The sequence below is a fragment of the Enoplosus armatus genome, chromosome 15 (assembly GCF_043641665.1).
Source record: "Enoplosus armatus isolate fEnoArm2 chromosome 15, fEnoArm2.hap1, whole genome shotgun sequence".
Classification (NCBI taxonomy): domain Eukaryota; kingdom Metazoa; phylum Chordata; class Actinopteri; order Centrarchiformes; family Enoplosidae; genus Enoplosus; species Enoplosus armatus.
In genome coordinates this window covers 10,034,733-10,061,977 of record NC_092194.1, presented here as the reverse complement: position 1 = coordinate 10,061,977, position 27,245 = coordinate 10,034,733, and the positions used below count along the sequence as shown (strand labels likewise).

Here is a 27,245-nt window from a genome sequence, read left to right as displayed (position 1 = left end):
GCTTGAACAGTTTACTAGCAAGCTGCTCTAGAGTTTGTGCATAAGCATAAAGTGGAAAACATGAAACATATGATACATGAGTGCACCCAACCCTGAAGCCATAGTTTCTTTTATTGTCCATATGATATATTACTGACAGGTGTAAGTGGGTGTGAAGAGTAGCACTGCTTCAGAGAAGTATGTAATGCACAGCACCAACACAATCCAAATGTTCAAAGCATTCCCATCGGTGGAGAGGCGTGGAGCTACTTCAGGGCCCTGACTCCTCGGCCATTGTTCTGTACAAGTGGGAGAAGGTTTCGCTTTTCGACCCGAGGTCTATCCGCAGAGAGAGTCAAACTGCACGAGCGAGGATAAGAGGACAAGAGAGAGAGAGAGAGAGAGAGAGAGAGGTGGGAGGAGGTAGGCCAGGGTTGTGGCCTCCTTGCCTGGAGGCTTGTGGGTGGTTGTGTTGGTTTACTGCCTGTCAGCACTGATCTTTATTAAACTCTGGGGACAAATGCAGTCAGATGCTATGGCCTTATTATGGAAAGGAGGTGTGCCGAGCGCACAGGGGAGAGGAGGCCCTGCCTGTGGAATGAGCCCTTCACAGCCCTTCACAGCCCTTAGAGACCTAAGTTTGTCTCTGTCCCTCCACTAACTGTGATGAAAACCAGGACGGCAGCAGCAGAAGAGAGAGCCACCCGACTAACTGACTGTCTCTCTGGGTTGATGGAGAGCGTCATCACAGACAGCCCGTGCCCAGAGGCTGATGGAAACAAGCTCAGCCGTAACCACTTATGGATGAGGGGACAGGGAGAAAGATGTGCATGATTTCTCTCCCATGCCTCCTTAGGCTGCATGGAACGGAACCGGGCAAAATCACACATAGGATTTTACCTCAAATCACACCTCATTTAACTCGTCTCGTCAGCACACCTTTTCTCTAACCAGACAAAGTGAAACTGCCTTCTGAATGTTTCCGCATTCTGCGCCTGATGTGCCTCTGATGTGGAGCCAGGCCAGATATACAGTAGCAAGCAGACTTAAATCAAGGGAAGGTCATAGTGATTTGAAATGCATGAGGCCCCTCACTAGCCGAGAGACTTTTAGGCACGCTCCAATGAAAGTAAAATACTCTGGGAAACCATATTTTCTATTCCAGTTGAGCCCAACAGATATTTCCCAGACATAAAAGCTCCCCATGACCCACTGCAGCTGTGGCAGAAAGAGAAATGAAGCAAAATTGCATCCATGATGAGAAAAACTAAAGTGAAAAGTTCTGACATACTGGAGCCTGCAGTTTGTCAGCTCATATATGAAAAGTTGCCGACAATCTGACGCATTCTGTCCAATGTGATTTACTTTTTTATTTCTAACATCATAGTGCGATTTCCCAGAGTCAGTCCAGAACAGGCATTATAGCAATAAGACATTCACTGTACCTCGATCCTCTGTGTTCATTGTAACTGTTGAGTGAACAGAAGCACAAGCCAGTTCAACACCATTACAGTTGAATTTAAAATGACATTTCTTCAGTCAGTCTTCCTTTCCTTCCTTCCCCTTCCAGGTTTCTCTTTTATTATTCTACCAGCATGGAAACATTCCTCAGAAAGAGTCAGTACAACACCACGCTGGTTTATATCTGCCCTCACTAAACTCTGTTCTCACCAGCACCAGTCCTGTTTACACATTACAATTCTTAAGTACTTCCTATGACTGCATTTCTTGTAAAAATCAAGACCACACAGCAGCTGCCAAATCTAATGCCCTTTCAACTCCTGACTTTCCCTTCCTCTGCTTCCCTGTGAGGATGCGACCGAGCCATCTCTGTTTACTTGGCCTGAGACAGTGTTGACCCTAACCACACACCGTCTCCATGAGTCTCAAAGGGATTGGCCCCCAATAAACCGCAGGAACCCAGTCCAGGTCCCGGGGTGAGGACGAGAGCTTCCAGCAGGCCTGCTTTCCCACAGGTAGCCTGGCTCACTCTTGACAGCCAAGTCGGAGAAAAACGAGCACAGCTGCTGGCCTTGCCCCGGGTGAGCACAGGGCATTAAGGCAGATTACATTCCCAGGATAAAAGCAACACATCCAGTGGTGTAATCCCTCTCTGCCCCCTGCTCCTTCTCAACTATCCCCACCACCTCCACCTCTCTCACCCGCTCTCCAAACCAGCCAGCTCGACTCACATCCCCTGAAGGAGCGGCGGAAGGCCTGTGACTCTGATTAGATATCAGGTAGAGCTTTTAGTGCGGCAGCAGATCTGGGATACAGACCATTAAATTTAACCACTGCCTGCTCGGAGGCAGAGAAGACAATGACTCAGGATGTCACACTAGCATGCTGTTTAACCCTGTGGGAACGCCTTTGGTAGAACACTAAATGGGACGGCTCACCAAATCACATCAAACAGATGTTTGCCCCTCTTTGCTGACTTGACAAGATTAAACAAACCTGTAATAAGACTTTCCCCAAACAAAGCAACGGTATCTGCAGCAACACAAGCACACTGTCATTACCTACCTGATAGTACTGCCTCAGACAGTAAGCATACACCGCTACAGTAATGGATTCATTCATCCTCCGTGACTGTGTGGAAAAACTCTGGCTGCTTCATATTTCTGTCATTCTTTGGGGTTTTTATTGGAACACAATGAGATTCCATCAAATTATGATGAAATATCTCTAATATCTCTACTGCGTCTCCGGCATTTCTAATGGGAAATTTGGATTTTGTCTAAGCGAGGGTACATTTAGGCTCTTATCCCATTATCTGAGTTTATGCTTTTGAGAGAGAAATGGTTGCAAAAAATCGATTACGCTCTCTCTTTTCATGGGCTGCCGTCTCACTACTCCTGTTTCTCTCCGACCTTCCTGTGATTTCACATATTTTTAAACTCAAAAACATTTGAAAATTGCAAGAAAACCTCTTTCTTCCTATCTCAAAAAACAAAAAAATTACCAATTAAGATATACAGAATATTCAAAGCTACTTCTGTTCAAAATCATGATCTTGGCAAAAACTGGTTAGTAATATTACATTCTCCTGAGATAGATAAGCTAGCATTACCTAACTCTGCAACTATCTTGGAGACAAACTGCTTACTTACAAAGTCAACAACACGGTACAATGAACAAACTTCCCCTCATTTAGATGATTACCTTGTTTGGAGAAGTGCATCAGATTTTTTGCATCAGTATTCCCTTAAATGAACAGCCAAATCTCCCTGCATGAAGCATCTGCTCATGAGGCGCCTTACAGGGACAGATGTCAGTCTGTCTGCCCTGTGTGATTTAGCCCTTTCCTCCCTTTAACTGTCAGTGAACTGCTGACAGAAAATGCAAATAGGCTTTACCCCTTGGTGACACTTCCAACACATGATAGCCCCACCTGTCCAGAATATCACAGTGACATGTCCTCTGATGAACGATAACAGGGTCCTGCCGATCGAATGAGAGCACACGAGATTTACTGCAAACCACAGTTGTGACCTTTTTTTAGTAGAGTATCTTGATAAGATCTGGTGTGACATGTCGCTTTGTTTTGGGCTTACTTGCACTGTGATGCAGTTCATTGTAAACTACAGTGGCAGCCTTCTCCTGTCATCCATAAAAACAGATGTCACAGTCCATCAAAAATAAAAAGGCCATAGATCCTGCTGACCCTCAGGTTAAACATAGATAGAGTCCGATGTAATCACTCATGAGTCTTTGCCAAACCACCCTGCAACCATTAATGGCCTCTCGTAATGACGTGTCACCACTCCATATGCTCGACCCATTTATCAGTGTGTGAGTGCTTGTGGCTCCTCTTGCTGAAGGCAGAATGAGACTCACGTATATGTTTTTATACAAGCGTAATTACATAAAAAGGTTCACTAAACCAGGCTTTGCATTAGCAGGAAAAATGGGTGAAACACGTGCATGTTTGTGTGTGTGTGTGTGTGTGTGTGTGTGTGTGTGTGTTGCCCCTTGTGTGGCTGTCTCTTTACACCACACCCATCCATCACTCCAGCCTTTCGCCACTTGGCCAGTTAATTACCTTTTCCTGTTCACTCACGCACATAAAGAAAACAAGCCCCTCTCAGACTGTTTGGACAGACCCCCCCCCCCCCCCCCCCTTCCAACAACTCTCTCCCTCTCCCTCCTCCGTGGACCCAAGGCAGTCTTCGCTGTCTCAGCCCAAGGCCCGTCAAGCTTTCATCGGCTTTGGCCAAGATCAGACTGTTGGGGGGGTCCAGCCTGGACTCACCAGTGGGAGAGTGAGGGACTTTAGCAACTGCCAGGAAGATGTCTTCATTAGACACCTGGTGGTGAATGATCATTACTTCAACTCATTAAGAGACTGAAGAGAACAACGGGAACTATCCCTCCAAAGTTCTCTCAACAGGGGAAAAAAGTAATGCTCAGATGCATCACTAGACAAACTGGAAGCATGAAAATATTCTTTCTCCTCTTCAAATATTTTCCACTTCTCTGCCCATAGCTGTCGTGGAGGACATCAGGCAGCAGCAGGGCTGCTTGCTATGCTGTCCTCACCAGGGACACCGTGGATTGTGTTTATGCACACTTGCACCAACAATTGTGCACTTCTAATTAGAATGGCTGTTCTTTTGGCTCCGAGACGCTCTCGAGGTAGTTCCCCCCCCCCAACCCGCCTCGGCTGAGGAAACGAACAAAAATGAGTACATAATGAAAAATTCAACAGGCAAGCTGGATAGGCAGGAGCCAGGTGTTTGCTGTAAACCGCAGGTGAAAGCAAGGGCAGAAGGGGGGAAGAAAAGGTGGGGTGAGGGGATGGAGGTTGAAAAGAAGGGAGGAGGGTTAAAATCATCTGGCACGTTCTCAGAGCTCATGGCTAATGAAAATTAGAGATTAATATTTGGTTGTCTCATCTGAATCTGCTATTTTGCAAAACAATGCATTAGTAAAAACACTGCATTTGAAGCTAAAACTGAGAATTGAAGGCTAGAAGGCATCTAAATGTCACCACTGTTCCATACATTTGCAAAGTCCTCATTAGTGTGCAGAGTGAAATTGAAGCAGTATTCAGTATTTCCACTGGAGCTTGTTGAGTGATCTATTTTTGTCCAAGAGCCCACTCTAAAACACTCACTGCAGAGCAGAGGATCCTGATACAATAGTTCCTTCCAACAGCCCAAACCACTACTTCACTTGTATTTCAAACCCCTTTTCAGTCTATACGCAGTGATGACAGCCACCTGCTTCTCCTCAGTCTGAACTGTCACACCAAGAGAGCTGCATTCACTGCAGTTTGTTCAACGGGAAACGGAGCACTCCCAGTCCCCTGCAGTTTATTTAGAGAGACAACAAACTGCTGCTAAAGCTTATGGCAACTAATCTCCATTGCAGGACTCCGTCAGCCTCATGGAGGGTAAAGTGTGACACGCAAGTATGCACGCAAGTGGTTAATTATCAAAGAAAAATGCAAAGGGAGTTACTCATGCTCAAACAGAGGTAATTGCATACGGTAACTTCATCAACATCCTCCAGACCCCATAATGGAAAACAAATCTCAGTTTATACATCGACATGATTAGAATTCATCATTTTTAGATCAACATTTAAATACTTTTTCATGCCAAGCAGCACATGAACATATGGATCTACGGGGAGCATACTGGCCTCATTTTATGGTTACTGCGATATTTCATCCCAGACACCTTGCGTGAAACTGAATCACTACACATACTCCTAATCATGAAAATAGAGCGGTATGAAAGTGATGACAAGGTGAAATGTTGAGTATCCTACAACAATTATTCTCTCCACTTTCCCCTTGAAATGGACGGTACAGTAATTATGCTGGCAAGTTGCCATATGGATAAATATTCAAGTTTTCTGTTGCTGCTGGAGTTTCAGCCTCCCTCCCACTCCCTCTATAGATTCAGTCTGTGAGGAGAAGCCACATAATGAGGCACTATAAGTGACTATTGTTGAGCAGGGCACTTTTTTATTTGGCAGATATCTAAATTTTCACTTATCGGCCCATGTGCCGGCATGGATATGTGAGTAACAGGCTAACTGATTTGCATCACAAAGCCGTAGAGACTATAGCACGAGCTAAAGGTTAGTCCCCCATTTTGGCTCCTTTAACTGTGTTCGCACAGCAGAGCACAAATCATCCTGAGCCAAGGTGAGCTGTGCTGAGCGTCCCTATCCCATCCACTCCCAGTCTGCAGAGCATTATCTCAGAGAGTGACATGCTTTGTGTCTCACAAAGCTGCTGCGTGTCGGCAGAACAATGGAGCAGCAGAGTTGCGAGCGGCAGAATCGGTCTGGTGCAACAGCCCAGTGTAGGTACGGCAGAGAGGGGGGGGGGATGCTAATTTATCATGAAAGATGTCATTACCATGCCAATGACTTCTCAGAGAACACAATTATCACTAATAATAGAAATTTAAACATCAGCCCAGGGCTTTCAGCCAGGAAGGGTTGCATTAATGGAAAACTGTTGTCTGTTTATGAGAAGTAGACATTGAAGGCTGGTGAGAGTAGTGGTAGAAAAGACACACTGAGATAAGCACTAACTATTATCTGTTTTTTGGTTGTTTTTTTCTTGCTAATTGAGATGTCTAGACACATTCAATTGAACATCAGCGAGATAAGGAAGTAGGCTGAACTATCTCGGTGGAGAATAGTGCACACTAATCCACTTACTGACTCTGAAGGATTTTCATTCACCCTCCTAGAAAATGCTTGGCTTATCAAAATGTTTTCACATGCACATTTTGCCACTTTGTCTTTTAGGAACAATAGCATCCTGCAAATGGCCTTATGGCCCACAAAAAAGCAACTCCAACCATTTCACTTAATATTCAAATGAGTGGTGAGGATTGGTTGGGCTGAGAGCCATTTTTTATTAATTCATGTGAAAAAAATGTGTTTTAACATTTTATTGTGCTTTATTTCAAAATATTTTAAGTTGCGGACACACTGAACTTTTGACCTGTTGTCACCTGTTGTGGTGCTAGAGGAAAAGTCAGGGCATCACCACAGTCTGGGAACCATGAATCTACGCTCAAAATTTCGTGGCAATCCATCCCATAGTTTGTTGAGATATTTCAGTCTGGACCAAAGTGGTGGACCAACAGGTGGTCTGAAAGACCTGCTAGCAACAGTAAAAGGTAAGTAATGCTCAAACACATTCCAGCAGACACAGGAGAAAGCAAACCAATTTGTGAGGGCTTTTTAACTTATTCACCTTTTTTCACGAGCCTCTACATGAAGAGGTCAAACAAATCACTATCTAAGGAGACATGAGCTAACCATAGGTGACTGCCAATCTAGCCTTTTCCCAGCAGAACCAATCACAAAACAGGAAACAAGTTACAAAACTCTCTATTCTCATGTCAAGGAAACCAACATGGACAGACAAGGACATTGCTGCACTCATGTCACATCGTGAAATGAAGAGATAACCTTGGAGCTGTTGGCAGCTTTGTTGAGTTCTGAGTTCGTGTCTTGATTTGTGCTCTTCCCATTCTTCAGGGGCTTTCTTTCTGCCTGCTCATATGAAATGTCACAACACAGCAGAGCTCAGTGAGAGTTGAGGGAGTCATCGGGATGGAGAAACACGCAATCCTGAGAGAAATAGAAGGAGGCTGCAGTTTGGCTCTGAATTGCGTGTTCAGAGCCAAACTGCAAGGGCGGAACATGTCAAGCAAAGTGAAAATAGAAAGCTTCAGTCTGCGATGAGATTTATACTTTTGGCTCAAAGGTACGATGGTATTCATCTGAGTCTGTCTGTCTGCATAAGCCCTGAGTGATGCGCTTTAATTGCACTTAAGAGCATGAGAAACACAGTTAAGAGCAGTTAAATAACAACAGTCGCTCAAGGAGGGAAGAGCTGTGCGGTCTGTAGCAGACGGATGTAGACTAATGGATCTTTTATATATTTATGAGTGGAGAATGGAAAGAAGCGAGACATATCATTAAGTTGGGGGTGTAAATTTTTATGCATGACTCCAATCCCTTTGTTTTGTTCATTTCATGAACTAGACTGAAACAAGAAGGAGGACTTCAGAGCTATTACATCATGCCAGACAGAATCACATGCTACATCTGTGCCTTTCTGACCTGCACACACACACACAGTCAAATTTAAAGTGGGTCCTGGGATGCAGAAGCATGCCTGGTCCATGCTCTGGGTTTGATTGTGGGACTTGGGGGTCAAAGGGTAACTAATTGTGCGACTCATGGAGGTCAGCAGCGGTGTGGCCTTATGCCAGAGCTGGAACACCACCTGAAGGTCTGTCAAGAAAGACAAATGAACTCCGACCTCCCTGCTGATGACATCGACCCCAGTCGGCAAGCACACGCCATATCTTAATCTGGGTCACGGAGACAGGAGCAGACCACTGCTGCTGGTCTAGACGCTACGTGCTGAAGGAGCTATTGCTGATGTTTACCTGTCCGGTCTCATGTTCGGTTGCTCATCAAATATCACAAGCAAGAAAAATCTCATTCTCCGTGAGGTCAAACTTGGCGACTGAAGACTGAAGCAGTGGCAGTGGTCTATTGCTTCTTGTGTAGCACAAATAAAAGTCGTGGTCACTCCAGCCTCAATGTGCACACAAATTGTCGGGAAAACAAAAGCAGAAAAGCCGGCTCGGTGCAATCTGGTCAATCTAACAATAGCATTCTTGTGCAAGCGGCTCGTTCTTTTTTAGAGACCCCATAAAGAGCTAAACTTAGCTCTGCCTTCAAACTCTTGGAATTCCACATGAGCAACTCTCAGTTTTACACAGTGACTGCCTAAGCAGGGCAGAGCAGGAGATGCTTATCATTTTTCAACAGTCAATAATTAGCTGACTCCCTAATCAGCTGTTTGTGCGGCGTGCCTGTCCGTGCCTTCTCATTTAGCCATATCACAGCAGACGCCGGGGCTTTTACCTGCCATGCCATCAGCAGTAATCCACCGCCTGAACCACACTGATAGCTGACTTTACTGTCTGGAATGTACTCACACTTGAGCCCCAAAAAAGTCTACCAGGTCTACTGTGTATGTGAGTGTGCCATCCTGTTGTAAAGAATTAACAAATATGTGTGATGGATGGATAAAATCACATGACAACTCCAGCCTGACGGAAAAGGTATTGTGATGGAGGTCTAGGGATCATCCAAAGAAAAGGAGTGTCTCGCTTTCATGATTAACAAAATGTCAAAAAGGATTTCCCTTCCTAAACAGAGACTACAATCATGTGAGGCTGCCAGCCAAAGGGACACGGCCAGATGGGACGTCTCGCTCTCTTTCTCTGCGTGCTGCTCCTGCACTGTTTTGGAGACAAAAATGATCCAGACCTGTGTCAACAGCTGGGAAAAGCATCCCTCGCTGTGCTTTGTGAAAGTGATAAAAATAACACCATGAGGGATCAAGCTGTGGGTTACGCCCTGAACGGGTCTGTTTTTCCTGGCCAGGAGGGTCACCGTCAGGCAGAGTTGGATCTCCAGCCAACACACATCAAGGCAGCACTTTCCTAGCCTCCATTTTCGCCCCTGTCTTTTCCTGTTTTGACAGGAAACAGGAGATGATAACATAGTCGCACAAACAAGCAGAGATTGCCTACGACCTGCTGCCGAGCTGTCCTCATGCGGTCTGTTTTCTTTAGAGGGCCTCATGTCGAAATATACAAAAAATTACACACTCGCATGGACAAACATGGACGGCAAGCCACTGTGACGCACAGACACACCTGACACACACACATCACTTACACACTTGTTTTCATGCCAAGCTTGAATAACCTCTGCAGAGGCCTGGCACAGTCTTCTGTGTGTGGAGCACTTCCTCACAGGCTCCCAGCAGCGTGCCAGCACAGCGTCACACAAAGGAACGCAATAAAACAGACCACCAAAGTCACGGACACAAGACTGAAAAGAGAGGAGAGATGAAAGCTGTAGTCGCCACGGGGAACCAAACATACACTGCGGAGGTGAGCAGAGGAGCAAAGTCAATACCTAGCAGAAAGAGGAAGGGTGCCATTGGGGGCCGAGGAAGGTGTGGACGGGTATCGTCTCTTGTCCAAGGCTCTTTTTGGAATGTGAGCCTTTTATGTCGTCAGGAAGCACACCGCAGTGAGACACAACAAGTGGAGTGACGGGGGCCATTAGAGAGGCTTTGTTAATGGCGAGAGAAGCTCAAAGGAACGGGACACTTTGATTGCCCTCTCTGATCCCCCACTAGCCTTTGTTTATGAGCTAATTTAGCATTGTTCAGCTGCTGCAGGAGCCTCAAGCCCTCCATCCCCATAGCATCACCATGACTTTCAATGACTACTGTAGGGCTTTTACGGCACGCTCTATAACTTAACAACTCGAGCAGGAATCACTTTCTGAACTGCTTTCTAGTATGGAAACCAACCTCTGACGAAAACAGACTATAGGTGTGAATGTTGAGTGTACGCATGCATGTAAGAAGTGCATAAAAGAGATGGAAACACACACATCAGGTATAGTCTGACAGGTCAAATCCAGTTCAAATGTGGTCTCCGGCGACCGCTTCTGTGGGAGTTCAAGTGTGCCCTGGTTTCACCCCTCCTTTGGACGCCGCAGCCAAAGCAGCCTCTCAGTCACAAAGAGATGAAGACATAAATGCCCAGCGTGGGACGCCAGGAGGCCGAGGGGGTCAGTGGATGGACAGAATAGGGAGGAGGGGGTAACGTCTCACTAGATGGATGTGGTAATGACCATGTGACAGCGGTGAATGCATGTTGGTGAAGGATGGCTCACACCGACGGAAGGACAGTTTTAAGATAATTGGATACACATGTTCACAGATGCATTTACCTGTGTTTTTGGGTCAGACGCAGCACAAAGAGAAAAGAGAAAATCGTGATTTGTGCACTCACCACTTAAAATTAAGTTTGCTAGCCGAATGAAAACCATAAGAAGGGATTAATTAAAAGATGATGATCATATGAATTATTTCTGAACAGCTCATGAACTCAAGCCAAAAGGTCAGCATTGCTTTGTATGACTAAGGCCTGCCCTGGAAACCAACGCATTGCTTCAACGTCAAACTAAAGCTGACACGACCTATAAAACGCTGTGTGTAAATAAAAGCGCACATTTAAGTTTGACCACATAATAGTTTTACGGCCGGCAAGTTGTCGGGACTTGCGGTGGACATGACAGAATGACTCTGGTTTTGTAAGTTTGCTGAGTTGCTGGGGGGGGTTGGACACAGCAAAGGGTCAGAGGACTGAACACCACAGTAGCTTCCACTCCTCCTTCGAACAGTAAAGCTATGCAGGAATTCACCAAGGCCAAAGACACAGGTGTGCTCCCCAAGAGCTTCCCTCCTGTTCACTAAGGGAGGGAAGCATTTCCGTGTTGCAATGGCATTCCAGCCATGTTTTTGTTTGATGCATAAATTTAGAGCAGTAAACAACAGCTAGTATCTATCATGTTGATTTAATGCTGCTGAGAGAAGCAGTTGAGTGCCGAAAACACACCGCAAAACACCAACATGTCTGGACAACAAGCAGAAAGTGACATACGAAGGCAATCTAACCACATTCAGTCAGGCAAAAGACAATTCTAAGAATAAACTTGTATATATACACATACTTGTCCACACTCTCTCAGAGGCTTGCTCTCACACTCAGCATGGGAGTCAGGCACTTAGCTGGGGGCCTGCACAGCAAGGCCCAACAGCGAGTTCCCAGAACAGCGAGGATAGTTGGGCTTTTATAGGCGACGTCGAGCTGATACTGAGAAGCAAACGCAGAGGATGGAGAGGCAGTTTGGGACTCGTAAACAGAGAGGTTTAAGTTTAAGTGCCCGACACACACGAAGGAGATAAAACAGCCCAGAGCTCTTCAGCAGAGCGAGTGACATCATAAAATGGAGCGACAGTAACAAGGGGGGAAGCATAAAGGACGGATCTATTAATGGGAGTCGGTTCATGGCAGAGAGAGGCAGGGGAAGGTTTACTCCATAAGCATCCACTGGGAGTAATGACAAGCTCAAGATGGCATCATTTCTCAAGACTGTATATCTCTGCTGATCTGAATGTAAATTAATTATCCTCACTTAGCTATTTTCTGAACACCAGTGACCTCCAAAGTAAATGTGTATACTGTAATAGTTCGCAAGTGTGGGGAAAATGCCAGCCAAGTTCATAATTGCATTAAAAAACTATTATGAAGAACTGAGAAACAGCAGCAAAGTAAAGAAAAGCCAAAGTTGAAGGTGCAATGTAACACATTAATAAACTTTGAGTAGACTTTGAAGTGTGAAGTGTTGGCCACAGCAGTCATGCTGCCTCTTTCTCTCGCATCTTTATCATTCCTGTGCTGCTTATCTGGACGAATCACTGGATGAGACAGAACATATAAAAGGAAGGTGTGTAAGTAAGTGTGTGTGTGTGTGTGTGTGTGTGTGTGTGTGTGTAAGCAAGTGTAAGTACTTGAGAATGATCTAACTACAGTAAAATCTAGGACCTCACCTGCCAATCAAAGATAAACAACTCTGCTACTGCATCTTGATTGACTTCTTTCTGGAAAATCCATTATGAAAATCCATCCAGATGAGGCTGACCTTTTCAGTGTTCCGCCTATTGACAAAATCAGCAACACAGTTTTCCATGGGAATAACAGCAATTTTGCAGCCATTTGGTAGAATGCATTGCTATGCTATGTCCTTTAAAATGTCAGCAGGCAAATTGCAAAGTCAAGTCATTCAATAATGAAAACAAAATGCAGACCGAAACACACTTCCTCTTTCTTTCTGCTCCTTCTGTCTACAGGAGGGATACACGCTTCGGTGCCAATCTGAGGTTTCGGATATTTATTAGATGATATAACGCTACAGGCCAATAATTAAGCTAATAACAGTGTGTAGTTTAGCAGTATGATAAGGGGCAGGGCTAAAATCAGAGCAAAAGAGAGCTTGTTTTCTCTTCATAGTCCCCCTAAAGCTAAGCCCAGCGAGTACCAGAGTAATGGCACTGGCCAGTCACCTTCTCCATTAACCAGACCACCATCAGGCATGTGTGTTGGAATGAGGATAAAACACTGGCTGTAATAATGCAATCATAAATTGGTAGCAGTTAAGTTCAGAAAGATGGATGAATTCTGCGGCAAAGTGGAAAGGATGGAGGGACTCTGAATGTGCTTCATCTCTTTCTTTTTCCTCTGGTACTTACACACACACACACACACCCTCGCTCACGGAGCTGGACACTCAAGCATGAAATGAACATGAGCAGCGTGAACTTTGACTGGCATTTTCACGCTGCACCAGGATTTATGGAGCACTATATACGTATCAGAATGAGCTCCTGACAATAAAGAATAGCCCGACGCATAGCTGGGGAGCCCAGTAAGACAAGTTAACACAACCCATCTACCAATCACAACCCAACCCATCACAATCCATCTACTATTACACAAACACAAATAGAATCACACACAGATGCATGCATACTGTCACCCAGACACATATATAGAAATATGACTTGAAAGCACAACGGTGGAGTCACACAGCAGCTGCAGGCTGCAGCGACAGTTTACTACTGTTGGTCACTGAGAGGCTCCTCTGGGAATAGACAGGTTAGCTTTTAAGAAAGATCAAACTGCACCCAGGAGCTCCAAACAAAAATGTCATTGTTGGGATTTTTGTAATTGCAGAAATGCTAGTGAGAAAAATTACGTCAGCAGCACCAATTGAGACATGGACAATGTTAGCAACTAGCTAGTGAAGATAATGGGGTATTTACAGTAGCCAATAAAAGATATTTCCCTCAGGAGTTGGTGGAGACCAAAACAGAGCTGAAAGGAGAGTAAATATTTGGCAGGTGCCCAGTAACACGACTCCAAATGAATGCTAATGTTACTTGCGCTGCCCTCAAATGGCCAAAAAAATCAATTAATGCGGGTTTAAACATTTTGTTTGACGTGAACATTTTTTTTCGGAACATTAATTTGATAATGTTGCATGTCAATTTGGCATAGTTTGCTAATTGCATACATCAATCATGCAAATATAAGGCATTTTGCAAATGAATGCATTGTGAACCCATTCCTATTCCTAATATTTTAACATACTTTAAAACAGCATGCAAAAAGACTGTATGCAATCAGTCATCTTTTAGTTTAGTTTATTTCACTTTGTGTGAGTAGGAGAAAAAAAATTACAATTCCTGCAAAAAACAAACTTCAAGTGCCTTGTTCCTGGCACTTTGACAATGGTTGTTCAGACGGGTTTGCACATTCCCTGTAAACGTTTATCACAGCTTTTATAAACCTGCTCCTCTAACACCAACATCCAACACTCCACATCTGCCAAAGAAGAAAACAAACAAGGCAATGTCAAGTCCAACTTAGGCACCACTGATCCACTGTTTGCTGTGAGCCACGCCCAAACAGCCCAGAGTTTGCTGTCTGCATATCCATCTTGGCAAGGATACACAGTGCTGGCATTCTCTTTCAGCACATTGCTATAAGCCAGGCGATTTGTCTGCTACCACAAGGCCTGCTGTCAATTGAGCGCGTTTTTATGGAGCCAGCAGGAGATTACCTCCAACTCACTGCTCCTCAATGTCTGTGTACCGTCTTGAAAATTTATCTCAACAACTATGTTTTTCCAATACTCTGAATCAGACTCAATAATGGACTGCAGTCTGCCTGGATCGAGGACGTCTCACTTCACCATGACATATGGAGCCGGGGCAGTAGGAGCCCCGAGATAGCATAAAACAAACATACACACTCAGAATCACACACACAGGCGGCTCGCCCTAAATTAACAAGTCAAACTGATTAATTCCCACTGGCTACACTTCTTGTTGCATTTGTGTTCTTTGCTCAGTGACATTTCTGCCTTTGTTGCTCTGTTCTCATGCTCTGCAGACCTGCGCTGTGCTGTAGTAACACATCACCCATCAGCCATTGTTTCATTGCAGTCTGGCTCAGTGTAACACATGATCCTTCACCAAACAGCAGCAAACCCATTCAGACTAGTGCTGCTATGAATGGCAATCATCCTTCAAATACACTAACAATGACAAACAGCTAAAGAATATAGGTGTTGTCAGAGTCTCAGCATTACCTGGTGCTCTGATTCAAAGAAGTCTTTAAAATCGACCATTAATGAAACAAACCCAGATCCAGGCCTCAGTTCTGATTGTCTGACTGAGTCACGTCTGAATTTTAAAAAAGTATTCCCTTGGTGACCGACGGCTATTAAAAGGCACCATAAATATTGTTGCACTAAGTCAAAATGGCCACTCATGCCAAATTTGTGCAATGCTAGCTTGCATGTTGCTAACCATGTTGTTTAAAGGAATAGACATTTTGGGAAATACACTTATTCGCTCTCTTGATGAGAGTTAGCGAAGATTGATACCCCTCTCATAAATGTCTGTTAAATATAGCATAAAGAAACCACAACTAGTCGTTTTTACACTTTACAATTTCTGTACACATTAAACAAATGATATAGGTGTTCATTTGTAAGCTCCGGGTTATAGCTTCATATTTAACAGACAGTCAATCTTTTCCTCTAACTCTTGGCAAGAAAATAAATAAGAGTATTTCCCAAAACACCAAGGAAAATAAGAAAAGAAAGATTCCTTACACATTTACTTTGTTTTTAATACTATTATGGTACCATTTCCAAGCTAAGACGCTCTACCAAGCGTGAAACTTGGCCTATGGCAGCTTATTGCTTTCTCATCAGCTCATTATAAGGTAATGGCGCAGCTGGTCTCCTAAGTCACTCACTTTGATTGGACGTCTTTACTGAATAGCTGTTAAGGATAATAGGTCGACTTTACTTAGAGAATGAGAGAGGCACTGCAACTTTTACAATAAGTGAAGGCAGCAGAGTAGATTCCCAGGTCTAAGCAGCTCTAAATAGCTCTTCTCACCTTGACAGGTAACTGAGGGAACATCTGGACGACTCTCTGTAGACATTACAGTGGCATGCAGCCGCACCAGAAAAGGGCCAGATGGCCAGAAGAGGACACATTCAGGTAAACTCTGTGCATATGTGTGTGTGTGTGTGTGTGTGTGTGTGTGTGTGTGTGTGTGTGTGTGTGCGTGTGTGTGAGAGAGAGCTCACGCATGAGTTAACCTGTGCACGTGCCTGTGTCTGTAGATTATGTGTGTGTGTGTTATAGTGGGCATTTGGTGGGGAGCCTGTCAGCTCCTGTTTCATCGTGCCCGCTGAGCAGCGCAGACGTAAGGAATGGCAGTTATTCCAGGTGGAGAATTCGTCCACCTCCTCCAACAGATTCCTTCACCATCCGCCTGATGAAGGGCGATGAGCATCAGCCTTACGGCAGCTCAGTTTCCATCAAGACCCATCAGCCCTTGCTATCTGCGCACCCTGAACCCATTTCCTGCACTCTGCCTCATAGCAATTTACCCTCGCAATTGCGATAAGTAGCAGACTGGGCAGCAACAATTGGGGTCAATTCACTTTCAGCTCGCCAAATTAAAGATGTAAAATGAAACTGCAGCAGACATAGTGAAGATGTGGCCTTCATTCCAGAGCTGCCTGAAGGATAGAAAAAAGGTTCTTGTCCAGTGAAAGTCTTTGAAAAGCAGGACCAGCTGTGAAAATCTGGAAGCAGGAAAGTGAATGAGAAACTCTTAACGCCTCCTTAACTACTGACGGAGTTGTTCCACTCTCCACATTTAAAGCACTGTGGCTGCAATGTGCAGCTTCCAAATGTTTAATACTAGTAGCAATACAACTACCAAATTATACTTTTTTGATATTCATTTTGATAAATACAACCATGTTTATCTATAAAATCCTTTTTTAATTTAACAAAATAATTCAAATTTTAAATGTAGAACAAAGTCTTGCAACATTTTGATTAAAATCAAGACTTATCCAATGAAAGAATAAGTAAATAAGATTATGAATCTAGCCAGATATTTGATACCAGGTTGCAGTACTTCACAGTTTTCAATACTTGGTGCTACAGACACATTTCGGCCGGTACCAAAAAAGTATTGAGGTTCAACATCCAGCACTAACAGAGAAAGAGAGGAACACAATGCATGCAGATGTGTCACATGGAGAGGTGGCTGACATCTGCTGAAAGAGTGAATGAATGAAGCTGTGGAGACTTGAGGTAAAGTGGCAGTGAGCAGCTGCATGCTGCTGAGGCTCACAGATACAGTAGAGCACGGTAGCACCATGACTGATGTCTGTGGTCTCTGCACCACTTGACACCAGATTATTGCTCTGCAGTTTAATACAGCCACATGCCATAAAGCAGAAGTCACATTGCATGCAGGGATGAAGGGGGGGGGGGGGACGCCTCAGCCCAGAGTCTCCTCTATTCTCCCGTCCCGTCTCTCATCTCCTCTCATGCTCTCTGGAGTACACGCACTGCTGGGCAGTCACACAGGCGCGCAACACACACATCACAGAGAGCCTCGAGGGCTCAGGTGCTTAGAGGTGAATAGAAAAATATGGTCATGCTCTGTTTTAACTCTACGTTTGCTCAAGTTTCACAACCGGAGGGGTTTTTCACTCAGTCTTTTTTTCTATCCTTCCCTCCATCCGTCTGCCAATCACTCTGTCCTGTCGTCTGCCCTCCTGCAGCGAACCTGGCCGCGTACACCTGTTCCGGCCCAGGTCGTCCCCCTGAAACCCGAACCCACCATAAAGACTGGGAGAGCTGACAGAAAGGTCAGAGGTCAGTCGACAAAGGAGAGGTAATACCCCGCCCCTCCGACTCGCCTGAGAAACAGTAGGTTGACCTGCAGCCATTCACCCACTTCTACCCTGTCTCTCCAGAACCATTTCTCTTACACTGACTTGTAAACACACAGTACCATTATAAACAAAGCAATGTTCCTGCTGGCCCCTTGGCAACCAAACACTCTGCCCCACTTCAAGCAGGCACAGAATGAATTAGGAAAATGGGCGGAAAGCAAGCAACACACATCAAATTTGTGTACATACACGCAAATGACTGTGTAGAAATAAGTGTTTATTTCACACAAAACAAAGTCAAACAAACTCAGATCGTACAATGTCAGTGACTCTTTGGCCCGGAAACATTTGTTGCATTACGTCGGGTTGATTAATGTCCTTTCTTCAGTGCTTCAGGAAACAAAACCAATTTGTAACACTGACAATTCTGCACGTATAGTGGATCAAGGTGTCAAATGAGAAACAAAGCAGAAACAAATCAAACATGAATCCAAATCAATCGTTACTACTGGACCCATAATTTATGAATTCAACATGAAAAGACTGGCAAAAGGCCTCATCGGACAAATTAATTACTGCAGCCACATTCATAGTCACACTCACACGCACACCATCCATAATAGGCTTGGACACATTGTGCATACATCAGCAGGGTATTCATGATTAGCTGGCAGTTTGCTCATTCTCTGTCACTAAGATTTAACTTCATTACAGCTTGATCCCCACAGTGACCTGGTTAGCGTGTGGTCCTACACTCAGTTTTACCCATATCTAGAGGGCAAAGGTCATCAGAAAGGTAAGGCCTTGCTGCAATTGACCTCAACCTCCAACAGCTCAACTTAATCCAAATCTTCAAACCCTCTCAGCCCTGCAGGACATTCTCTGTTAATCAGTCAGTGTACTAGCAGAGCTCACAAGGTCCAAGACTGCTTGTATATTCATAGGCCTCAGTTTTTATGAGCGGGTGTTAGCACTGCTGACTTTATCACTGACCCGCAGTCTCTGCAACACACCGTACCCCAGTGTATCTGCTGTAGACCTCTGGCATGAAAATTGAAAAGAATAAAACTTTAGTTTTATCCGTAAACTACAAACATTATAGCTTTTGAGGGCAACAGACACAAAGAATAGTTGACATTTTTGGTAAAAATGCTCATTCACTACATTTTGATGAGAAGATTGATACCACTCTCATGTTTGTACGCTAGCCAGCAGACGGTTAGCTTAGCTAGCAGCTAGCCTCGCACATTGCAGGATGCTCCATAACAATACGTGTTGTTTTTACACATACATTTTTGTATTGATTGAACAAACAAGATATAACGTGTTAATTTGTGAGGTTTCATTACTTTTGGACAGAGCCAGGCTAGCTGTAGCTCCTCCTATTTCCTGTCTTCATGCTAACCCAAGCTAACAGGCTTCTAGGTACAGCTTCATATTTAGTGTACAGACATGAGAGAGGTTCAATATTTTCAGCTAACTCTCTGCAAGAAAGCAAATTAGCAAATTTCCCAAAATAGTTTTGTACACTTCCAACGTGTTATTCAGAGATTATTTGAACCTGAGCAACCTCCTTGCACCTCCTTGCATATATATCATCAACATAATCCAGCCCTTTTGGCTCCCATTCTCCCTGAATGTCAGCTCCCTCACGGATCAGCAAATACAATTAAGGATAGCCTTTTCAAAAACAGATATCAAGTGACAGAGCTCCTGCGTAAACTGTGACTGAGGGGCTTGAGCTGCTCCAGTCTGGCTACGGGCGAGGAATTACAGCCCTCACAGGTCACAATGACTCCAGGCTACCGGCTCTATACAGACCTAGTCGCCTATTGTTGACACTGACACTCTCTTAACTTTTTCATGAGATGGTTGAAGGCACAGGCACAAAAAACACTTTCCTCTCATTTCATCTCATCAGCACAAACAACCAAACTATTAAGTATCCCTTTCAGGACAGAGACTTACAAACAGCAGAGAACAGTTAGCATTTATGTGCTGATGTTGAATCTAATCCAGCTGCACGGTCCTATCTGTCTGTGTTGACAGAGCCTCTGATTACAGTAAGAAGCTAGTTGGTTTCTTTGAAGTTGAGGTTTAAGCATTCATCTTTCTTTATATCATACCTCACCTAGCCACTGTGTCCACAATAAGCACAGTCTACAATTATTGAATCCAGACTGTCTGCTATGCACTATTGAAGTCATACTGCAGGCTTTAATTATGCAAATTAAGTAGGTGAATTCCCTTGATTAGGTCCGGTCTAGAGGTTGTCAGTGTATCTGATGTTTCTGCCTGTCCTTTTAGCAAAAGGGCATTTTTCCCCAGGGCTTTTTTTAATCATCTGCTGTCTGAATAACATAAAATGTGCCAAGGCAGCTGAAACTTAAGGGTGGTAGCTCAAGGACATAATTTCAACAAAGTTAATTTGGGGTTGAGTCCTTCAACACAATGTCATAAAATATTTATAATTAGAAAAGCATTGCAAATTATGTGTATAAAGGGTGATATAGTTGCATGCACAGTTTAAATAGTTTCAAAAAGTTGTCAAACACAAACTAAACACACTTGAAATGAAGCAGGCACTTAGAGGCAGGAAGCATGAAACATATTTAATTGCTGCCAGCGGATGTAGACGCATAAAGAACTTATTTGTCATCTTGAGATTTCTAATGCTGACCAAGTGTTTTCTGGGCAAAACTTTCACTGTGTTGTTGCCAGGGTTCACCTACACCTCTAGGCTAAGCCTTTACTTTGTGGGACAAAGTGTGAGCAGGTTCCTTTAAACCCAAACAGGAAAACACAAAAGCTGTCGGGAGGTTTCAGTGTGTGTGAACAGTGAACTTTCCCTCTAGTAGTCTTCATGTATGAAAGCACATTCACTCTACCCAAACACTCTTCCTTGAATTTTTATCTACTCGCTACTACGACTGTATTCAAACAATACGTCTACAGGCAGGGTGAGGGGGAGAGGGATGTCTGGGGACCAAGCCGACTTCCTCTTCACAAAAACGGGACAGCAGACGGATGGGGAGGGAGGGGAAGTGCGACCTCGGGTAAACAGTCTCCGCTCTCCGTTTTTTCCCATGGCAACCGCAGACACAACAACTGGCCGAACCATAGCAGGTAGCGTGATCCCAGACACACCAACGGGCCACCTGAGTCGACCCGTTGACCCTATTCCCTCCATGGAGGAAGCAATTTGGAAGCGATCATCCATAACCGCGTCCATCCTCTGAGGCCCAACAGGTGGGCAGAACTCAAACTCACAAAGACAATGGGTTTATTATCCTTCAGCTGAAGTAGCCCATACCATAACCCCGGTACAATGAGAGCACCCTGCCATCACTGTTTGCCACCCCAGAATTAAGGCCCAATTTAGCCATCAACAAGTGCAAAATAGGGTTGAAAGGGGGCTGCTCCCATCTCTTTCTACAACACAGAGCACCTGGTGAAGGCCACAAAGTACTGCTGGAGGGTCCCACACTAAAAAGGGGAGGTCAGTTCCCATGGCAGATAATGGCAGTTACGGGTAGGCTTAATGTGTTTACCGGGTGGACTTACCTGATACCTGAACATAGATCTGATATGCTCAGAACAAAGATTAGACCACACATGCAGATGTCTCAAACAGAGAGCCCAGGTGCTTCAGAAAATGCTCCCTTGTCCCTTGTCTACCTGTTCCCGTATGAACATCGGGTGCTGTGTGATTTGGGGTGAACCCTGAAAAGCTGTAACCCAATCTGACTTTGGGACTCTCTCTCTCTAAAACGGGACAACAAAGGAGACCCGACCCGAGGGGCAAACCCAGCCCGCCACAACAACAGCAGTCTCAGGGCCTATATTTAACAGCGGTGGGAATTGTGGGAGCAGCCGTACAGGAACACTTTCAATGCACAGCGAAGGTCGACTGGGACTTCGACTTCCTCCTCAGTCTCCAACATGAGCGGCTCACTCATTTCAGTTCCCTCAAACCCCCCCTCCCCACCCACCCCACAGCAAAATAAAGAGATAAGCATTGTTTTGCCAAACAATGGGCCACTTTCAAAGTCTCAAAAGCGTCCATTTTCACATCCAAGGCCAGCATTTGAAGTCAAGCATGCAATAAACAACTTCACAGTGGATGGTGAGAGCATTCTTGGTACAATTATAAACCATAGCGAGGATCGAATTTCATTGTCCATAGATATCAGTGTAAAGAGCAGGTGCAGGTGGGCAAGAAAAGCCAAAAGACACAAGCAGTGCTACAGAAATGCTGCCAAAAGCTGAGTTCCCTATCACTGCTCTATGTAACAGTGACTGTAGACATGAAGACTTTTTGAACCTAATTTGACCATTTTTTAACAGGAAATACTGTGAGATAACTCAGGTGATTGCAGTATTTCAAAGTTTAAAGATGAGATTGGCCTAAAAGAGTGTGGGGGAAAAAAGTTATCCAACCAACCTTCAATGAATTTTGGTCTGCCAGGGCTAGGGCTTGCTTCTTCAGCTCTGTGACTTTCTTTTGACATTGCTGGCAAAAGCCTCCCTTCTCCTCCGACTCGGAGATGGAAACCGACCCGGCGCCCTCAGGAGGAGGCCGGCTGCTGCACCGCGGGTCCTCCGCAGAGTGAAGTCTTTTCCTGGGGGTTACCGGAGACTCCCCACTCGGACATCCCTCCACCTTCAGCATGAGGAAAAAAGTTCGGTTAACTTCGACTGCGAGAATAACACCAGGTCACACCTCCAGTGCGTGCAAGTGTTTGTTTGCACCTTGACGACACGTTTGAATACAGAGCACCTGCTCAAGTGCGCACCAAAGAGATGCAAGCTTTTATTTCAGGTGGACAAGGCGGCAACTTATACACTTAATCGCGAGCAGTGAGACACTCACAGTGAACATGCGGTTGTTAGGGTCCCTTCCATCAGGAGCTGAATTGCACCCAAATGAGCTCATGCTCCCAGATCAAGGTTACACCTTCAGGAGAACGTCTTCGTGAAACACCAAAGTCAAAGGATTTTCCGCTGAAGAAAGGAGCCATAGGCTGGACTGAAGACCTGACTGAAGGTTACCAGGCATCTGTCAGATTGTGCTGGACCAGTGGACGCTGATCGAAGGCAACTGCTGAGTGTGTGCCATAAGTTTACAGCGGAGGAGTTTTAGGACAGGAGGGTGCACAGCGGTGCGCAGGAGGCGGTATTAACTCCTGGAGTGGGAGGGCTGAAGAAAACTTTTCCTGCGCATGGGGGGTGTGGTGGTGGGGGGGGGGTTATGAGGGATCAGAGCTGTTATTATGCCATAGACCACTCTGAATTGTCTGTGTGGTGAACTGTGATATACTGGTCTTCTCATTTAACCCCTTTGCCTCTTACTCTAGGGTTGAGGTTATTCCACACTGTCTGACAGTATCACATACATGCTCTGCTTTTTCCGCTTTATGATGCTTACACTGAGTGAAATATTCAAACCCCAGACTCCCATGTTTTTATGGCTTCATCATTCATCGTGGAAATACGGTAGACGTCTCACTCATCATTTTACGCACATTTCCCCAGACATTTAAGATATCTTTGGAAACTTCCATCTGAATTTTAAGTTGAAGTTTTGTGAGTTTGGCTGCAAAACAGGAGTTTAAACTGGGGTTCAGGGGATTAAAAGGTGGGTAGCTCTCCTCTTGATCATTGGAAACATGTACCACTGTGAGAAAACGATGTTTTATGAATTTATGTTCCCTCCAATAAGATTATAAGACCATTTTCACAGTTCACTGTGTTAGCTGAATTTCACATTAGGCTGATTTTACTACAGAAAACGGTGGATAAAATGAGTTCAGGGTGCTTGAATTTTCTTGTAGCCCAGTCAATTATGTGTTGATTAATTGGTCGATCGGGCCATTTAGAGAATAGAATAGATCATTTCAGTCATTAGGTTTCTGTTTCAGCTGTGACCGCTCTCAGTTTCAGCCTCTCCTTCCAGGAGCAGGACTGCTGCCTCTGTGTGTTGTTGGTGTGTGGCGCCATCCTCTGGCAGAAACACAGAGCAGCATCTCTCAAACTGGAAGGGCGGGGGGGGGGGGGGGGGGGTGCTAAGGTTAAATATTTAATTGGTAAAGTTTGAATATTTCATGTGGGTGATGTAAGCGACAGTGGCCACATGCGCTGCTGTCCTCATCTGAAACGGTTCCTCTTTTTCCTGCCCTCAAACGACCTATTTAGGGAAAACTACAGTCTTTTGTCCCCTTGTTGTGCAACTCATACCAATTCTGAGACGATGTGACGGGGTGAATTGAAACGCATAGAGGTTCAATACATATTCTGCTGTCATTTAAAGCCGTTTTCACGTTTGGCTGCAACCTCTTTGAGGCTGCAGAGGGATTGTCTGACAGGTTTATGTTGGGAAACAGAAAACTAAGATCCTGATGAGTCATTATGAATCCTCAGATAGTCCGCAAACACTCCTCCACTATAAGTTATCAACAGTATAGTTTCAGAGAATAAAAGTTAATCGCTGCCAAAGACACTTCGATTTGCAGCACAATGTAGCAAAAGTGAGTGAGTGAGATCCAAGGATGAAGTCTGAGAGCAAGAGAAGATATTGAGGATGCTGCGAGGGGCTGCTCCAGGTCCTGGACACCGGACAGGAGCCGTCACATCAGTTATTTTATACGTGATGCACATAAGCATGAGATCTTTTCTTTTTTTTTGTGTTTCAATCACCCCTAAACTCTTACCTTGGTTTTCCTCTTCAGCAGGTGACTTGTAAATCCAAATATGATGTCAGAGTCAACGAAGATTGTCCCCAGGTCTATGACGCTGGGGTTGGGCTTCCCAGCTCCGGGAGACCCCGATGAGTTTGGCAAAGCCATGTGGGCTGCGAGTGTAGCCTAGAAAATATTCCACTCCTCGGGACGCCTATTTGATTTGTATATCCATCTAATTCATTTCTCTCGTGCCCTCCAAAAAGATCCGCAAGGCTTTTTAATCCGGACATCCAGTGACTCACGGTGAGAGCTGGCACGTGTGCGTAAAACAGCCTCTCAGATCTCCACTCGTCCGAGAAGACAATAAAGCAGTACAATCCATCAGGCGTGCAAAAAAGAAAGAGGTTAACATCCAGTGAAACACTTTTTAAGCCACCCTGAGGCTGCTCATGCCTGATCTTTGAGCGCTGCAGGTCTGAGAGCGAAGGAGCACCTTGCGCGTCTGCTGCTCTCTGTTCTCCAGCCTCTCTCTCTCTCTCTCTCTCTCTCTCCCTCTCTCACTCACTCACTCACTCACTCAGCCGCCCTCTCTCTCTCGGCCCCCCTGTCAGACAGTGATGACCTGCTCTCCCACCCGATTTGCTGGTGCGTCCTTGTCAGCCCCCACACGAAGATGTAAAACACAACGACAGTCCTGGCCATAACCCCTGACGACAGAGACCCCCCTGTAATATTCCTATAATATTCATGTAGGGACTCGCCGCGTGTCTGTGGCACGCAGTAATGACCTCATCATAGATTACTTTATGGCATTTCTTTCTCCTATATAATGTCCCTGCAGCATGCATGTGCTGTATATTATGGTTATAGTGTTGCTGTAGAATCATTTCATTGTATTTTCCACAAGGGAACAGGAGACTCTTGATTTCTTATTTATTTGCTAGATGATGAAGCTCAACTGTAGGGACAAATTAAACTAAATCTGATTTTTATTGATTTTAATATACTGTATGGCAGGCTATATCATATTTCATTTTATTTTTAAGGTATTTGTAGCTGCTAATGTTCAGTAAGATCCAATGATTGCTAATCGATATTGAATGAATAGCCTTCACCAATCCCAGCAGGCTGAGGCTAGTTATCCCACAGAATGAATGAGGCCAGTAGGTAGCTGCATGAGGTTCAGGGGAGCCATTATGTCCATGTAATGAGGCTGACTGTGCAGTATTAGAGAAATTATGAATATTGCTTAGACTATTTCCTTTAATGGGAAAACTCAATCTAAAGCAGAACTCACAGAGCAGTTTGTCAGCTCAGTATTAATTTATGAATGTGAAGCAGACTGTAGTGATGATGTCATCCACTTGGAGCTGCTGCACAGACGGTGAACAGTGGGACATGTATGACAGCACCCCTGGTGATTTTACCGAGATATGGGTATATTTTCTGACTCACAGCTGGAAACTGCATTCAAATACTTCTCATTTTAATTGTGGCAACAAAACAACAAAAACGGCATGTATCAGTGTCTAATTCAGTGTTTTGGGATTTAAAGGGATACTCGTGTTATTGAGTATTGCACTCCTATAATGTTGGAGAAACAGATTTTATAAAATGGTCCAAATCTAAGATGCAGAGCCTGAGATACCCTTACTGTTATCCCCCGGTGTGGGTCAAGCTCCAAAACCACTGGATCCTACATTTCCCATAATGCAACAGGCATTCCCTGCTCAGTAAATCCTCACATCTTTCCCAGAAGACATTATACAACTGATACAACAACAGGTTGACTCTTAGTAATTATGACGAGTAAGCTGACCTTGAAGTGTGACGTAGGTGGAGTGCTGCTTTAAGTGAACAAACACTGTGGAATAGCTAAAGGGAAATTATGTTTAGGGTGGATTTTCCCTTTAATCATTTGATACTTCAGATTTAAACTTGAATTATTGTTTGCAGTAGGAGAGAGTGTGACACATCTGATCAGATCAGTCTAAACTTCAAAGAAAAAAAGTTTGGGGGCCTTTCACAAGTCTTAGTCTTTATTTTTCAGCAGGTCAGATATGATTAAACATCAAGATTTAGACTCGCGTGCAACAATGATGCTTTGACAGCCGAGCAGAGGGGGGTAAATAATAAATATTCTAGGGATGAATAAATTATTTTTGATCCTACAAACACTTTGCAAACCACGCGACTCATCACCCCCTCCAGTCTCACACACACACACACACACACGCACACACACACACACACACACACTTATTGTGATAGGGGGAGGCAGGGGTTGTCAGCAAACCGATAATTACAATCCATAGTAAAGATGATTTACCACGTCCGTCACCCAGCTCTCCCCCCTGGAGGAGGTCTGGGTTGGGTCTCCCCCCGGCCGCTGATGAAATTCCGAGGACCGGCTCCCCTGGGACTGCGTGAGCTGCTACATCTGCTGCCCTTGCGCACTCACGCACAGGGACATCGCTCTGGGCATCTCATTAATGCCTCTCCCATGTCTTCTCCCCTGCCTGTGAGACCTCTGCAGCTTCCCCCGGTGCGCGGACAGGCTTTGTGAGAAACGTTTAGCAAATATTGATAGTTCTTGGCGCATGGAGGAGATCAAAGGGGGGAAAAGGAGAAGGGGGCTGTCTAAAAGGAGAGAGGAATAATCGGTGCACAGTGCCTTCATGAATGATTTATGCAGTATAAAGTAGCCTATACCTTGGAGGGGGGGGGTCGGATTTTCTTGCCAGAGTTGTGTCAGATTTGGAGTCAGGTTTTCCCATCAAACTAGTCCCGAAAATAAAAGATCTGAATGCAAATGAGTGTGTTTCGATTTTAATCAAGGAATTTGCAGTCGAACTGAGTCCAGATTTCGACTAAAAAGTT

At 44.7% G+C, this 27,245-nt stretch overlaps 1 protein-coding gene across 1 annotated transcript in view; it reads right to left on the bottom strand.

The window, feature by feature from the left end:
* kif26ab (kinesin family member 26Ab) overlaps positions 1-24,530 on the bottom strand; it is a 66,712-nt gene extending 42,182 nt beyond the window's left edge. Inside the window, exons 1-2 of the mRNA XM_070920177.1 lie at positions 24,396-24,530; positions 22,130-22,348 (exon numbers count right to left, since the gene is read on the bottom strand). Of these exons, the coding sequence (XP_070776278.1) occupies positions 22,130-22,348; positions 24,396-24,530 (354 nt within the window). The remainder of the gene's footprint in view (positions 1-22,129; positions 22,349-24,395) is intronic.
* Positions 24,531-27,245: the final 2,715 nt, after the last annotated feature.